Here is a 15,492-nt window from a genome sequence, read left to right on the forward strand (position 1 = left end):
TTTTCATTGAATCTACAATGCTTAGAATACGTGATCTACGTAAATAGGAGTATTCTACAAATATGTAGAATACACATTCCGCGCTTAACCTACCATTCTAAAATTCTTAGAAATCAAAATCTACACATTAATCTAATTCTAAAACATGTAGAAACCGACTTCTACAGATTTACTATAAATCTAAAACATGTAGAAATCAAATTCTAAACATTACTATAATTCTAAAAAAACTGTAGAAACTGATTTCTACATATTAGTTGTATTCTACGGATACAAAATTAGTTTCTAAAAATATGGAAACAAAATATTTGAGAATATTCACTTTTATATTTTTTTTAAAAATCGATTTAAAAAAAAAAACGAAAAAGGAACAAAAAAAAGCGACAAATCGATTTGAGAATATTCACTTTCATCCCAAAGAAAAATATCCTATTTTTAGAAATTCAAATTTAAAGGGGTGCTACTGGTTGTTGTCGATGGAAAATTCTTGAAGAGGCGTGTCCTATTTTTAGAAATTCAAATTCCTATCTTTAGAAATTCAAATATTTGAGAATATTTGAGAATATTCACTTTCATCCCAGAGAAATCGAGTTTAAAGAGTTGAAATCATGCTTGGTCGGTTCAAATCAAGTGGGAATCAATCCGGATATAATCATACAAAACCAAAAAAATCGATTTGGGATTCTTTCCTCGGCACGGGATCGATCGATCTATTCTTACAGATCGGTCGATCGGTGTAAATCGACCTTCGCCGATCGAGTGAAATGGACCAGGTCGATCAGTATATATTTCGCGTTTTTTTTTGTTCTGAATAATGATCGGGATCGATCGATCCACTATAACTTGTAAAGTGGGATCGATCGATCCCCCTTGTCGAACTCAATATATATCTTTTTTTAAAAAATTACAATTTTAAGGGCATTACTGCCATTTTGGAAAAAATTAGTCTAATATGACATAAAGTAGTATAATTTAGTCTAAAGGGACATAGTTACCATTTTTTTGCTCTAAAAAAACAGATTTCCCAATAATATACATATATAGCTTTTTAAAAATTGGTAGCAGAGGTACAAGTAAAACCAGCAAGTTATAACTGTTTAAATAGGTCAAACCAGCCAGTTTCTCAACTATAAAATTTATCGCGGATGAATGAATAAGTTAATTCAACTCATCTATTTATGGCTTCAATTGCCTTCTAAACCAAGCGGATTAAATGAGTTAATTAATACGTAAAAGTAACACTACAAAAGGAGTATAATACTAGTACGCATACATCCTTATCAAGCAGTGGTACCTATAAAGAAACTCTAAAATAAATAAAGAAACTCAAAATTTGAGCGGAGCCCACAAACGCGGCTTTTGGAAGAAGGGGGTAGAGACATAGATGACGGCGCCACAACCGACGGTGCGTCGCACCGTTTGCATTTGCGTTACCAAAACAAAACATTACACGAGTGACGAAACCAGAACTGTGACGAGTGACTTTGTGTCTTAACGGAAACAAGGACGCACATAGAGAACAAATATTTAACGTAATAACACATTTTAATTTGTTACACATAATATTATTATTATAAATTGCTACTTTTCGCGATTATCAGTAAGAATTTTTTTTATTAAAAACAACTAAAAGTTGCAAAATAGATTATTTAACCCCTACAAACATGCGAAATCATTCTGTAATTTAGTAGAATATTCATAGCCAGTTCTATGTAATTATTCGTCAAAAACATGAAAAACAAAATTATCCATAATATATGTGCCTTAGTATTTTGATCTTTAACTTGTATAAAAAATTTGGTGTTAAAAAAAACGTATAAATTTTGATAAGTAAAACTGATGTTTAATAAGTTTATTTAAGACCAGATATAAAAATAGCAATTCTGATAGAAAAAAATACTACTTTTATACTTTTGCAGCTAAATAAAGTTATTAATATTATGGTTCCATATTTCCATTCCATAAGAAAAAAACACACACGTTTTCTCTATTTTCGTGATTTCATCGGTCAGCAGTGTTGCTAGTAAAATTATTAATATAAAACGTAACATGCATTTATTTGCTTTTGGCGGGGAAAAATTTATGCTCTCAGTCACTTTCTCGCTTTCGAATTACGCCACAAGCCACATCCCACTTGAAACACACATTATAGTGTATGAAAGACCATATTGCCCTTTAACTAAAGGAGAACCAACTTTACTTCTTTCTTTTCTCTATCTTCTCATTTTCTTAATCGGTTAATCAAAACAACACGTGACCCTTTCTTCTTCTATATTTTTACTTTACCAATTCAAAAACTCTAATCCCTCAAATTCATTCTTCCAGAAACTTGCGTAGGATTCTTGCGTATTTCTATCAAAGTCACCACCTCTCGAGATGCATGTTCTTCTTAGAACTTTGAGGTCCAGTTCGTGTTTGTTTGATTATCTGAAAAGTAAAAAGTGGGATATTTGTCCGGTTGCTTTTTTTTTGTTGGATTTTGTATTGTTTTTAGCATTAAGATTGTTTAGATCTGGATTCTGCCATTGATTTCGAGTTTTATAAATTAGATTGTTCGATTACGGTCTCTGAGATTCATATTACCCTTTGGATTTCACAGCAGGACAAAAAATTCCTGACAACCGTCTCCCACCGATGATGTTTGCGACTGACCACAACCGTCTCCCTTGTGGTCAGCCAATACGGCACACTACATTACGTCCACAACTCCCCTTACATGGCTAGCCGTCCACAACTCACACGTCCACAACTCTCCCGTCTTCAACTCTTCTGTCCACACACCACTCGTCCACACCTCACTCGTCCACGACTATCCCGTCTACAATTCCACCGAACACCTTTCCGCTGTGTGTGCTCCTGCATCTCCTCAACCATATTCTGCTTTGTACTATAGTAGCGCTCATAGGCTAAATCTGCAGGACTCTCCACCTCATCCAACATGTTATACTTTGTATGATAGTAACGCTCTAAACTTAATCTGTCACAAAGAGAGTCTAGAGCTTCCTCACATACGAGACGAAGAATTTCATGTCATTGTCGTCATGTAATGCCAAGCTTATTTTTAACATCAGCCGTCAGATTAAAAAATTATTTTTCATCTTATGGCTATTAATGTAACACAAAAGCCAAGACATCAAATCTAATAAATGCAAATAAATATAACTAAACTAAACCAACAAACAACTCTATTTACATCGTAACAATTCGCCAACCAAAATCATACTTCCGGTTCTCTTCATTAAAGACAATTTCGTCAACAAACAGCCTCAGTTTTTGTGAAAGTATAGCACAAGCGAGAAGTGACTCTGAGTGCAAACTAAACTCAAAATGCGGCCTATTAAGTAATCAACTCAGGAGGTACTCATGTGAGCCTTTTGGGTGGGGTGGGGTGGGGTTTGTGAATCATAACACGACGTAAAATTTTCGTTCTCATATGGCATACACAGCCGAATAAAGTATAATATATATTTTAGTCAAAAAAAAAACTATAATATATATCCGGAGAAAAATAATACTATGCTAGTGGAGAGGATGAAGGCGTTAGGTCGCACCATGTGCTTGCACATGCGTTCCTATATCGAACCACATGATTCCTATAACAATCTTTATTATTTACTTTAAAAAGTTTTTAACTTATTATTGTTCGAATGCTGGAATTTAGAAGACGACTACGTACTAACTTTTAGACTTTTAAATCAGATTCGTTTATTATATAACTTTCTGGCCTTAACGGCACATAAAGTTAATATCATATTCAGACGCGTTGAAATTATTTGTAAGGTGTGATTATAGTAATTTATCTTTCATAAGATTCATTAATTATGTATAAATTCGATGATTAGACAATGGTCCAACGGTGTTTCCAAAAAAAAAAAAGACAATGGTCCAACGTCTTCTAGTAGGATAAATCGATTGGAAATGTCTATCTATGACATATATTAATTTTAGAGTAGGTCGAAAATATTATTTAGTAATTATACGCTTAGTTTGTATCGCAGAATTAAATCAAAGTTTTCTATGATATCTTCTCTCTATTCTGTGGGTTGTTAGCTTCTATAAATCACGATGGACAAACATGATAATATGTGTCATTTTCGGGGAAAATATATTACGTAATATCCGGTTTGTTCTAGGTCTGGACGTTCGGATACCCGTTGGTATTCAGATCGGATTTTTCGGGTTTTCGGATTTTCGGGTTTACGCTTATAGGTCTCATACTAAAATTTTATTAGTACGGGTCCGGTTCGGATAATAACACTTCGGGTTCGGTTCAAAATTGTATTACATCATAAAATCCATAAAGTAATCATATATCGTACGGATTCGGGTTATATCAGTTCGGTTTTGATATAATCAAAGTAAAAAACAAAATTTTTGAAGTAAAACATAAAGAAAAACATCTAAATTAAATAAAAATTAATCTATCACATATAAAATAACAATAAAATGTTAAATCAATCATGAAAACAAACATCATTTGTAAACAATATGTATTGTCTTATACAGAGTAAACTTTTTATTTCAATGAACAAATTATAAAATACTTATTTATAACTAATTGTGTACTTAAAGCATTTATTAGAATTTTAATATTTATTATTATATATAATATTACCACAAATATTGAATTTAATAATTGGAATACTTATATATATTTCAAAATATATATATTGACTATTAATTTCGGATTTTTCGGGTTATCCGTTCGGGTTCGGTTAATAACACTTCGGGTTCGAATATTTTTTGTACCATCCTACAAGATCCGTTAGGGTATTTTTACGTTTCAGGTCAGATAACGGATCAGGTTTTTCGGTTCGGATTCAGTTCGGATTTCGGGTTCCGAATTTTATGTCCATACCTAGTTTGTTTAGTTAAAAATAATCGCTCTCACCGGAATGTTAGACCCACTTCCAAAATCATCAATTTCATTTAATATATGTTTCAAAAGCCAATATGAATATGTAATATTGATTATTGTGTCTAGTTCTTTAAAATGTGAAAACAAAAATCGAAACACTAATATATGTAGCAGCATATAGTTAATTTGATAAGCGATAGAAAATGAAAGTGCTTCCAATTTAATATTGTTCTCAAAAGTAATTAAACCTAGGGAGCCAGGAATTCGAACTTCTCTTCTGCAAGCAGCCAACAGACTCAGAACATTTAAAACATCAAGAATTATTAATTTGATGAAACAAGTAAAAGGACCAGAAAATATTTATATGTCTAATATTTTCTGGAATGTTACAAATCAAAAAAATACTTCATTATTCATTGCTAAATTGGTACTAATACATCTATAAAATTCTGTGTTCTAGAAAAACAAGAAAAATGAAAAAAAAAATAGAAAAGCTTAGTGATTTGGTATTCAGAAATAGTCGATACTATCAAACTATGAATATAATAAAATTGAAGGGTATATATATGAATTCTTTGATAAAGAATATAAAGAAACTGTAGAGGAAAGAAGAGAACTGTGAGAAAATGTTCGCAGTAACCATAATTGTTCTATTTTTTTTTTTTAAATGATTTTATTTGGTGATTTTAATGAACATCCGGATGAAGTCGCCTCTACTAGTCTACCTTGAGCTATGGGAGACACAAATATATACTCTATTTAAAAGTTGGTCTGAAACACGAAGCTAAAGCTATTTCAAATTTTCAACTTTCTCTTTGTAATATTTAGGAAACGTGTCTACATTCAAAAACATATTGCACTTTTGTTGTAAAACATTTGTAATCAATTTTACATTTAATAAAAAAAATTGTATGTAAAACTTGTAAGAAAATTATTGGCTTAACAACTTACAAATACATTATCAAAATTCTATTTGAATCGGCATACCTAAAACACTGATTGATACAAATGATTAAATTGCAATTCTCAGTTAAAAGAAAATGAAATGAAACGTTAGTTACGCCGAAACCGTCAATCACGTCGAAACCGTGAATCTTAATTGGCCGCGTTTCGTTCTTTAGCATTTTTGTAAGAAGAAAAATAATAATATATAGCTAACCACTCTTTCTTTCTTTCTTTCTATCTCTAACTACTACTCTCATATTCCCTTTCTTTTGGTCGAAACGTCAGATCCCAAATCAACTTTTGATTAGCTTTTTTACCCGAGCAGCTGAACTAGAGAATCAACTTGAATTCCTAAAAACAATGTTTTGCATCAACAATGGTAAATAAACATGAAATACATATCATTGTCTTTTGAAACACTGCAAACACAAAAAAAAATGGATTGAATCAAAGCTAACAATCAAGCAAGTTTTACTAAACTATCAAAATCTGTTTTAAAAAAACAGCCAGCCTTGTAAAGACAGTTTTAAGTTACCAATGTAAATTGCTCGTTACATAAAAAAAGTTAGAAGCAAATAGTATAACAACATTACATGCGGGTTCATGCATTGGATACAAGAACACCAAAAGAGCTCATCACGGGAGTTTCTGTAATGATCATTCTATGAAATAGGTCTTCTTGAAAGACTCCTTAGGGTTGCCAGAAGCCTCTTTTATCTCACATTCAAGCTCCACCTCCATTAGTCTGTGGTTTTCCTTTGACCGGCTCATCACCAAACCAAGGTTCAGATGATCACCTTCCCCAACATTTATAGGATCAGCCATAATGAAAACCTGCCACATTCCGATCATTCCAAAGTCTATCAGTTCGATTCTCGCCAAACAGAAAGAGAAAACGCATAACTTTGCATTGAACAAACGAAACAATTCGACCGAGTATGTATGTATGTATGTACCTGTTGTCCCCAATGCGTGCAATGCTGTTCACTTGGAGCTGTTGTCAACTCGATTTCTTGCTGCGCTGGATCTTCTTTTCTCCCCTGAAAAAAAAAAACAAGTAACAGCAAAGTGTAAGAGTTTCTTCAACACAACACACCAATATGATGCAACACAAAGAATCTGTAAATGAACTAACCCGGAAGTGAACATCAAACCATCCACCAAAACCACATAGCCTTGTGTTCTGTCCATTGATGACTGAGGTTACATTACATTTGACTTCCTCGATCTCACTGACGGTAGCTGTCAAACAATCCATCTCTTTGACAATTGTAGGTGTGCCTATCACTTGAAGTGGATTCAAGTCATTCCACATTCCCGTCTGCCCCCCCCCCCCAAAAAAAAAAAAAAAAAAAAAAAAAAAAAAAGAGTTTTCATTCAAATTACAGAGCAAAAAGGTTCAAGTGACCTACCTGTATGAAATACTTTTCTTGCTCTTCAGCAAAAGGCTTTGTTAAAACGCTCATATCAACGCCGTAGTAGGTTTTGATCTCATCTGAAAAGTTATCCCAATCCGCCATTGCCCCATCCAAATCACTCTTCTTCCGATCTGCCATGTTAGACTTGATAGGTGCAAACCACATGCGAGCATGACTAGGGTACCTATTGGTAACAACATTATTAGTTTACAATAACAACAAACCCAAACCAAACTATGATGCATATTTCAAATAACAGAAATCAACTTACATGACACCGGTGGGCTTCAACCAACGGTCACGAGCACAAATCACAGAATCAAACATGGACTCACGAAGAAGGAAGTATCCCATCCACTCCGAGATAATCACATCAACTGCCCGTCAAATTGAATACATATAACAACATATCAGATTCATGTAATGTATAATACTCAAAACCAAAATTAAAAACAATACCTTTCTCAGGCAAAGAGATATCTTCGACAGAACCTTGAATGACTTCAACAACATGTTCAAGATTGTTAGCTTTGACAAGAGCACGAGCATGATCAGCCATTGAAGTAGCTTCAACGGCATAAACTTTCCTAGCACCAGCTTGAGCTGACCAAATCGCGAGAATCCCACTCCCTGTTCCAACGTCCAACACCGTCTTCCATTACACAGAGAGAGAGAGAGAGAGACCAATGACTTGTTGTATATAGAAAGTCCAAAAGGTTTCATACCTTGCCGGCGAAGTGATGCTTGTTCTCGAAGACGGCGTTGAAGTACGCGTCCATACGGACACGATCGGAGAGCATGTCTTTCTGGTGGTAGAGGAACGAGTATGTGCAGAAGTAATTAGCGTAGTCTACTTCTTTGTCTACTGGAGCTGACGATTTTACTCCGCCACCGGTTCCGGCAGCACGTCCGCCCATTGCGCCGCCGTTGTATGCGCTCCTCATTGTCCGTCGTTAGTGAGGAGGTCAAGCGATTTGGGAAGGTTTTAGGGCAAACTGATGATTCGGCAGGCTGGGTTTTGGTCTTCTAGTGGGTTTCTGTTACCACTTTGACACGTCATCATTGTCTAAATTATCTTCTTCTTTTTTTTTTCTTTTAAATCACTCTATTGGACGATGCTATTCAATCCTAGTGATATTCATAAGCACCATCAACTTAGTTATGGGCCTTTTGGGCTTCTTTTCTGATCCAAAACCAAAAAAAGATTCATAAGAAGCCCATTACTATATATATATATATATATATATACCAAACAGATCGATTATAAACAAGTTCAAAAGCTTCCGGACTATGCAATTTCTTACGGATTATATGATTATATGATGTGAAGCTTATCAGAATTTCCAAAGTACCGTAGGCAGAGCTCGTTTGTTACGGAGAGAGCAAGTCCATCAAAGATGTCGTACATACATAACCATCCGTTGATCCAAGTGTTTTAGGGAGAACTTCATCGTGTAATCATTATCCGTGGAGCTGTTTATCATTATCACATATGTTGTAGTTAGTTAGTTATCATATGTAATAGAGTTAAAGATTATATGATGATTTAATGTGTTACTTAGTGATAAAAAATAGATTAGCTAAATAGATTATAATGAAACTTCGTAATTTGATTGTAATAATCTATTATTATAAAGAACTGTTTGCTCTCTCCTCTTTGCGCCACGTAGGATTCCACCTAGGAAAGTCATTGAACGAGAGGATGACACGTGTCCAGCGCCTCTGAACGCACAGCTTCATTTAAGCGATTGTGGGCTTGGACCGCGTATTGGTGGGCTTGGACTCCGAATTTGTGAGATTTACCCTGCCCGCTTAAGTTGAAGTCGTCTCTAACCCTAATACTACTGATCAAATACAGGAAGTTCGACTCTCCTGATCGTGCGGCGGCCGAGATGGTGACCTCTGCGCTTCTTCTCACGACATGAAACGGTCTTATAATTAATAGCTTCGTTATAAATCCCATCGATTCGCTTCCCCACTCAAAGGTGTTGGCCACTTTTGCAGCTTTGTTTCGTGGCTCTAACTATTGGGAATCTTTGCATTCATCTTGTCTATGTATGAATTTGTATTCAACGTTTCACATAGTTTCTTGATCATTGTACATAAAGTTGTTATTAAGATGATCTTCATGTGAACTTATTTCATTTTAAGCCATCCTGCTACTGTCTTGTTAGTCCTTATATATGTTCTTATGGGGTAGATTGGTAGACGATACAAGCTTGTTCTATTATTGGCTAACTTTGGAAGCTGTTTTCAGCAGTTTTGTGGTTGTGGTAAACTGGCAATTACATGTCTCTGTATTAGATTTTGATTCTGTAATTGTAAAGATGGATAATAGAGGTAACAGGAGCAACAGGTTTTCTAATCTCCTTTTTGGAATTTACATTAAGTTTTTTTTTTAATGCTCTTACTGGCAATCAAATCGTGATTAGTGTTTGTAGTTTCTACCTTAAGGGCCTCTCCTCCAAGTTTCTTAATTGTGTGATTAAGGGCTTAGTGTTGGATTTAGAGTTGTGATTTGTTTGGTAATTTCTTGTGTGTGTTGGATATGTTGAGCATGTTATTTTTGTTCCACCGGCGCCGCTACATCCGCATATTTACAGCAATGGACATATTTGTTAGGTATCTCTTTGTCAATCTCCTTTTGTTTCTTCACTCTCTGCATTATGTTTTTTGTTTTGTTTTTGGTTTCTTTGTGTTGGATGCTTCTTTCTGCTGTATGATTTTTCCCATTAACATTAATCAAAATAATGTTCTTGCAAAACTAGGAAACGAATTTCATGCATACATAGAGATAGTTTACGCTTTTTCATGTTTGCTGTTTTTCACAAAACAATTTGAAATTGAAAATATTTTGGGAATCTCATTAATCTGACCTCAATGTTTAATTAAACAATGTTTAATAAATAAATTTTATCTTTAATTAAACAATGTTTAATTTTTTTTTTAAAACCCCTAAATAAGAGACTCCATTGGAACACAAAAATGTTGGTGTATCTTAACTAGGTTTTTTAAGTAACATTTAATATTTAAAAATCATTAACTTATCCCTTCCATGTTTATCACAAAATCACAACAAATATGCGTCAGCATCTTTAATTAGAACTCTTTTAATTAATAAACATAAATTTAAACCACAAGTGAGTTATATATATACAGTAAAATGTGCTATAGAATTTTTAACACTCGATAGTTGATACAATTGAAGTTTCACTGCACTTTAGCATCCGTAAACATCTTGGCAATATTCTTAAAATCTAAACATTTTTGGGATTTATCTTATTTTTTCCAATATTTTTAAATAGAAATCGTGATTTTCAACTTTGCTATTTTAAATTAAAAGGAAAAAGAAAAAAAAAACATTTCTAGCACTCATTAAAAGTGAACTTCTACTTTTTTGAGCAAAAAATGCATCTCCAACCCAAACATATTTTGTCTTCTGTAATTCTCACGTCTAAAAATGAAAAAAGTAACTTGATAACGAAAATCTTTTTTTTTTCTTGCTTAAAAAAACGAAAAATCCTATTTTGTTTATGAACCATTCGTTCCCCAGGACCCCAACCACAACGAGAATCCAATGTACGATTAGTCGATTATTTGGACGGTTCATGAGCTTTTAGTAGGTTTTTACTTACATAAATTAATTCCAGGCTGATTAATTATAGTTATACAAACCACACATTAGTCGCCATGTGGTAGTATGGCGTTCCAGCGTCGTTAAGCGGACAGAGTTCAAATCCAACTACACTCAAATATTCCTAACGTGTAGCTACCGGTGATTTAACATTCTCTCTGGCCGGGGAGCGGTTTACTTCTTTTTTTTTTTTTTAATTATAGCTATACATGGTCATGGACAGCAACACATGAGTTCCCCAAGTATCAATTCGATTCGAAAACAAGAGAGAGAGAGAGAAAGGTTTTCTCTCGAGTGTCTCTCCACCCAGACGCCGTCAAACCCTAATCCCACCAAATCGATCTTGTTTTTGAGGGGATCGAAGGCACTTGTCGCCGCCGGTCTCCTCCTCCGCCTCTATTTTGCTCGTCTCAGCCACTTTCATCGATCCCATCGACCGCCGTTACCTCCTCTTTGTCGAGCTACTCTGGATTTCTTCTTCGGTGGATCTAATCGAAAGCTAGAGGCGTGTGCCTCTCTTCTCTGGAGTACAGACGAGGGTGTGATGGTGGTGCGATTCTCGGTGGCCTTGATTCTCTGCCTCCTCCGACTGTCGGCGTAAGATCTGGGTCAGATCTTAATCTCAAGAGTGGTGACTTTTCGAGAGCGTAGCTACCTCTCTTCTCATTGCTGCCTTGCCTCCCGACGGTTCAAGGGTCTAGTAGCTTCAAGGTTTTTTAGAGCCTCTCCTCGAGAATTCGTTTTCTCTGAGTATGGCGGAGCCGTGGCTCTCCGTTGAGGGCCTCTTTCCTTTGCTTCAAGTGTTAGCTTCCATGGTTTGTCCCTGTGTTGTGGCTTGTGTCTCTTTCTATTGTTCTTTGGTGGTTGAATACTCAGGGTTCTTCGAGGACAGTCCCGCCGTGTTCCCTCCAGGTCATGATGCTAGAGCCTCGCTCACACTTGGATTCATCTGTTTTTGAGGTGTCTACTGACTTCTCCAGATCTTCATCTCCTTCGCAATGCTCCGGGATGCTTATCTTGACTGATTTGTTGTCTGCACTTAATCTCTGGGTCGCGTGGCCGGACTTAAGACCGCCTGCGCTTGACCATGATACCTGAGTTTCAAAACAAGTGTGGTCAGCTTTGATAGTCAGGTTGTGAGCTTCCCGAGCGGTTATTGGTGTTGTCTTCAACGAAGCCCACCTCAGCTTGCACCGGATTGGGTGTTGCCGGCCCTCCGTCGTCGCAGCTTGAGAGAATCTCCGGGTTTGTCGTCGGCATTTCAACACCGTTTTAGCCTACTCTTCGATGCTTAAGGCTCAGCCTCAGGTACAAGAAATGCTTGTGTAAGGTTCTAATAGCTAATGTTTGTTGCAATAATCTTAGTTTTAAGTGTTGTTCACCTCTGAACACTCTTAGTTCTCTCTAGGTTCTACGGGTTTTTTATATTTTTGCGGCCAATAGAATCTGAATTAGCTTTCGAGCAGATCAGATTTCAATTTGTATTGTGATTAGACCTTCGTTCAAGTTAATGATATTTACACTTTTAGCAAAAAAAAAAAAACACATGAGTTCCCTGTCCGCATGCACAGTTCCAACTTTACGGCCTGAATACATTTGACGTCTTCAGTTATATATTTTTCTCTATTTATTAAGCCGAAGTGACGAGAAGAAAAAAAGCCGTCCAAGTCTGTTTATCAGCAACTTGTTTACTTTATTATCAGGTTACACAGATCATGCAATTTAAAAAAAACGAAAATGGACGAATACGAGAAAAGATAAATTATATGAAAAGGGTTAATTTTGGATACGTATTTAAATATGGTATTTCGTAGGCTAGTATTTCGAACTTTTAAAAAAAAAAATCCCCACGTGTTCCTTTATTCACCTATGATGACTAACTTTAAGTCAAGTCCGCAAAGTACAAACCCCATCAGAAGTTAAGATTTTCTGTAACCCATAAGAAGCGTTTTTTATGTGTACACCATTATTTATTGTCTTTGGCATTTATCAAACATGAAAAATGTCTAATAATTTAAAATTCTTGTTACTTTTTTTTTTAATCTTCACATAATTGTGTGTTTTAATCCCGGAATATGTAAGACTATTATTTTATTCAAACGAGACAAAGAGAACTTGAGTTTTTATAAAAAGCCACAAAAAGTATAAAAGATAAAGTTTTTTTTTTTTTTTTTTTTTTGTAACAAGATAAAGTTATTATTTTGTGAAAACAAAAGGAGAAGAGAGAAGAAAGAGGTAGTGGGAGATAGAGAGAGAGAGAGAGAGAGAGAGCATGTGAAGAAGGTGGAGGAGATCTTTTTGATAATTTTATCTCCTCCTCCTCCTCCGTCCTTTAATTTCAGATTGCGCCAGCGATGGAGGTGGAATCCTTAGCGAGGGAGATGGAGACGGCGGTGCGTGTGGTGCACCTGGCTTCTTCTCTGTGTGTAAAAGTTCAGGAGAAGCTTCGTCTTCCTTCCTCCATTAACGGTAACGGTAACGGTGGCCACGTTAAGTCCAAGGATGATGATTCCCCTGTCACCGTCGCAGGTCTAAATTTTCATTTATTATTCATCGTGATGTCATGTGTTTTCGAGATTCGTTTGAGTTCTTCTGGGGTGGTTATTAACCAATATGCGATACTAGATTTTCTTAATGTTTGCGAATCTTTATCCCCAAACTGAGCCTAAAACGCATAACCGTACTCACACGTGTCCCTTGTTCATTGAACATGAAACCCAATGTTCCAAAAAAAGTCCACACTTTATGTTGTTTAGTAGTGCTAATGTAATCAGGTCTGAACAAATAAACTGTTTGCATTATTAGTAGTTTAATAGTCGAAAAATATATTTTTGTTGTATTTTTCAATGAAGGCTCTCTGTGTCCATTGTTGCTTAGTTTTGTTTGTTCCTACCGACATTGCCAAATTTAGTTGTGAGAAAGTGTGTGTCATCTGACAGAGTGCAAGAGTGAAAATATTGGTTTCTTGGCTTTGTTGTGTTAACAGATTGGGGTGTTCAAGCTATTGTGAGCTGGGTTTTAGCTGAGGTTTTTGGTACTCAGAACCTTTCTATTGTAGCTGAAGAGGACACTGATTCCCTCTCCAAGGCCGAGTCTTTAGCTCTTTTGGGAGCTGTCTCTAACGCAGTCAATGAAGCATTGTCTGAAGCTACCAAATACGGTCTTACAAAGCCAGACGAGCCCTTGGGATCGGATGACATTCTAAAAGCTATTGGTCGATGCAACTCCACTGGAGGTCCAAAGGGAAGACACTGGGTTCTTGATCCCGTAGATGGGACGTTAGGTTTTGTTCGTGGCGATCAGTACGCGGTTGCTTTGGCTCTGATTGAGGACGGTAAGGTCCTTTTGGGGGTACTAGGATGTCCTAATTATCCGGTCAAGAAAGAGGGCTTAAGTAACGGTTGCAACCAATCTGGAGCTGGATCAGTCTCGAAAGGGTGTGTCATGTACGCAAAGAGAGGTAGTGGTCAAGCCTGGATGCAACCGTTACTCCCTAATGGATATCCGGAATCTGCAACGCTTCTTAAGGCTTCGACAGTTGATGATCCGGTTTTAGCTACGGTTTGTGAGCCAGTGGAGAGAGCAAACTCTAACCACTTGTTCACCGCAGGACTTGCCAATAGCATGGGAGTTAGGTAAACTAATACTCCCTCCGTTTCTAAATGTAAGTAGTTTTAGCAAAAAAAGTTTGTTTCACAATATAAGTTAGTTTACATATTTCAATGCATCTTTTTCATTTATTGGATATTGTGTGACCAATGAAATAATGTTAGGTTTTTAATAATTGGTTGAATTAATTGCTTAAATGATATATTCTTTTAAATAATAATTTTCTAAATATTCGTGCTTTTAAGCAAAACTACTTACAATTAGAAACGGAGGGAGTATTTGTTTATTTTATTTTATTTTCAAAAGTCTCTCTATATATTACATTTCCAACGAATCTTCTCTTCAGGAAACAGCCTATGAGAGTGTACAGCATGGTGAAGTATGCAGCGATTGCATGTGGAGACGCTGAAGTGTTCATGAAGTTTGCGCAGTCGAGTTACAAGGAGAAGATATGGGATCACGCAGCTGGAGTTGTGATTGTGGAAGAAGCTGGTGGTGTGGTGACTGATGCGGGCGGGAGAAAGTTAGACTTCTCAAAAGGAGTTTACTTGGAAGGTCTTGACAGAGGAATCATTGCGTGTTCTAATACAGTTTTGCATGATAAGATTATAGGTGCTGTTTATGCTAGTTGGGAATCTTCTAGTCTCTGAATAAGCTTAGCCACGTTCCTCAGTTTGATGCAGAATCATCTAGCCTACGTTCTTAAAGCAAATGTAAAGAAGAAACTGATCTCCTTATCCTAAACAGTTTTCACTTTGATCAGCTCTTTTGGTTTGCCTTCATCATTGCTTCCACTGGTTCTGATTTTACGCTCTCTAGATTATTACATAAGCTATGAGAATTTTTTCTTAAGTGTTGACCTTAATAGTGTATACCTTAAATTTAAAAATCCATTACTTGTAATATTTAAACATGATCTATAAGTTCGTGTATGAAAAACTGGATGTACTGATTTTCATTCAATAAATTTTGCTAATAAACTTTTGATGGGATGATTCTTATCTTTTCAATATGATTTATATTACCTG

General features: G+C 35.8%; 2 protein-coding genes and 1 long non-coding RNA gene across 4 annotated transcripts; 2 read left to right on the forward strand and 1 right to left on the reverse strand.

Annotated features, from left to right (window-relative positions):
• The first annotated feature begins 1,886 nt into the window (after nt 1-1,886).
• On the forward strand, nt 1,887-3,102 carry LOC106350993. Its single transcript, XR_001271177.3, has 2 exons — nt 1,887-2,402; nt 2,600-3,102. It is a non-coding gene; the product is annotated as an uncharacterized LOC106350993 (long non-coding RNA).
• Nucleotides 3,103-6,226: 3,124 nt separating this feature from the next.
• LOC106345790 (protein arginine N-methyltransferase PRMT10) lies at nt 6,227-8,296 on the reverse strand. Of its 2 annotated transcripts, none has more exons than XM_013784971.3 (7): nt 7,947-8,296; nt 7,681-7,873; nt 7,493-7,598; nt 7,216-7,405; nt 6,939-7,124; nt 6,760-6,843; nt 6,227-6,637 (listed from the first exon to the last, which is right to left on the reverse strand). In XM_013784971.3, exons 1-7 carry the CDS (start codon nt 8,163-8,165, stop codon nt 6,461-6,463), a joined length of 1,155 nt encoding a protein of 384 aa, XP_013640425.2. In that variant the 5' UTR covers nt 8,166-8,296; the 3' UTR covers nt 6,227-6,460. The 2 variants fall into 2 exon arrangements, with proteins under 2 accessions (XP_013640425.2, XP_048624401.1); XM_048768444.1 differs by having other exon boundaries at nt 7,681-7,851; nt 7,947-8,205.
• Nucleotides 8,297-13,057: 4,761 nt separating this feature from the next.
• On the forward strand, nt 13,058-15,446 carry LOC106345789 (PAP-specific phosphatase HAL2-like). Its single transcript, XM_013784970.3, has 3 exons — nt 13,058-13,384; nt 13,842-14,490; nt 14,811-15,446. Exons 1-3 carry the CDS (start codon nt 13,210-13,212, stop codon nt 15,112-15,114), a joined length of 1,128 nt encoding a protein of 375 aa, XP_013640424.1. The 5' UTR covers nt 13,058-13,209; the 3' UTR covers nt 15,115-15,446.
• The last annotated feature ends 46 nt before the right edge of the window (nt 15,447-15,492 follow it).

Source organism: Brassica napus, chromosome C9, assembly GCF_020379485.1.
Source record: "Brassica napus cultivar Da-Ae chromosome C9, Da-Ae, whole genome shotgun sequence".
NCBI lineage: Eukaryota > Viridiplantae > Streptophyta > Magnoliopsida > Brassicales > Brassicaceae > Brassica > Brassica napus.